The 1,086-nt window shown below is 36.9% G+C and overlaps 1 protein-coding gene across 1 annotated transcript; it reads right to left on the bottom strand.

Moving 5' to 3' along the window:
* Window positions 1–16: 16 nt before the first annotated feature.
* LOC109590627 (kelch domain-containing protein 2-like) lies at window positions 17–686 on the bottom strand (the record flags this gene model as incomplete). Its single annotated transcript, XM_020006525.1, has 2 exons — window positions 414–686; window positions 17–289 (listed from the first exon to the last, which is right to left on the bottom strand). Coding segments are annotated over exons 1-2 (280 nt in total), but the record flags the coding sequence as incomplete, so codon positions are not given.
* Between the last annotated feature and the right edge of the window lie 400 nt (window positions 687–1,086).

The raw sequence follows: 1,086 nt of genomic DNA, 5'->3' as shown, positions 1-1,086 counted from the left end.
AAACTATTATGATAACAGCCATAATGACCACAATAGCCTCCAAAAAAGAATATTTCATTTCTAATGACAGCAGCAGCACATCCAATGACACCAAGTGGAGGGTCACCAGTGGTAGGCTTTTGTACCCACTCACCAGTTGGTAGGTGACAGACCTCCACCACAGAACACATTGATTTCTTCTTCTCATTATTGTGTACTTCAGGGAGACCAGGCTGGACCCCACCCCACATGTACAGGTAGTCTCCTACCTGTACTGTAGAGTGAGAGTCCCTCTCAACTGGTTGATAGACTATAGATAACAAGAGGACACAGTAATATAGTGAATAGTTATAATAAGCAGAGGATACAGAGGAGTAAAGTAAGGGAGAGAATAAGAAAGAAAGAAAGAAAGAAAAGAGAATAAAGTTACTCACCCTCCATCTTCACAACACTAACGTAACACCATGGCAACACAAAAACACGCAGTGAACCACGCCCTAAAAATGATTAAAACTAAAAACGCATTCACTTTCCAGCATTCATTCATGATGACTGATGTTTGCCTAAACTATAAATTATAGCTAGCAGCCATTGTCAAAATGAAAGCAGTGCTATTATCAACAAAAATCAGCAACAATTCCAGTTCTAGGACATAGCATTAACTATTAACTATCAATATTATTATTATAACACGCTCGTGGGATGATAAAACACAGTGACAAACCACTGACCACAGAAAGTGGTGAACACATAATCAAATAGTCATATATAACACACAATAAAACAATCATCTGTCAAATTGTGAGTACATAGCTATGTCATCATCTGACTGAAATTGGACGAGGACCATATCTAGCTACTTTACAATAGTCATTATCTTATTCTCTTCCAATACTGTGGGTGGGGTTATTTGAAAACTGTTTTCCATACTGTAGTTAGAATTAGTTTTGACCCAAGACCATGTACTATATAAAAAATGAAAAAAAGATTGAGTAGGATTCACTTTGTGCTAATTTTTCAATAAAGTAATGGAAACAAGGAAAAGTAGGATTCTGAACGACCAACAAACACGCAAAGAGGTAGTACAATGCTTAAATTATTTGCCTG

This window comes from Amphimedon queenslandica, unplaced genomic scaffold (genome assembly GCF_000090795.2).
Source record: "Amphimedon queenslandica unplaced genomic scaffold, v1.1 AMPQUscaffold_9746, whole genome shotgun sequence".
NCBI lineage: Eukaryota > Metazoa > Porifera > Demospongiae > Haplosclerida > Niphatidae > Amphimedon > Amphimedon queenslandica.
This window is presented reverse-complemented; position numbering and strand designations above follow the sequence as displayed.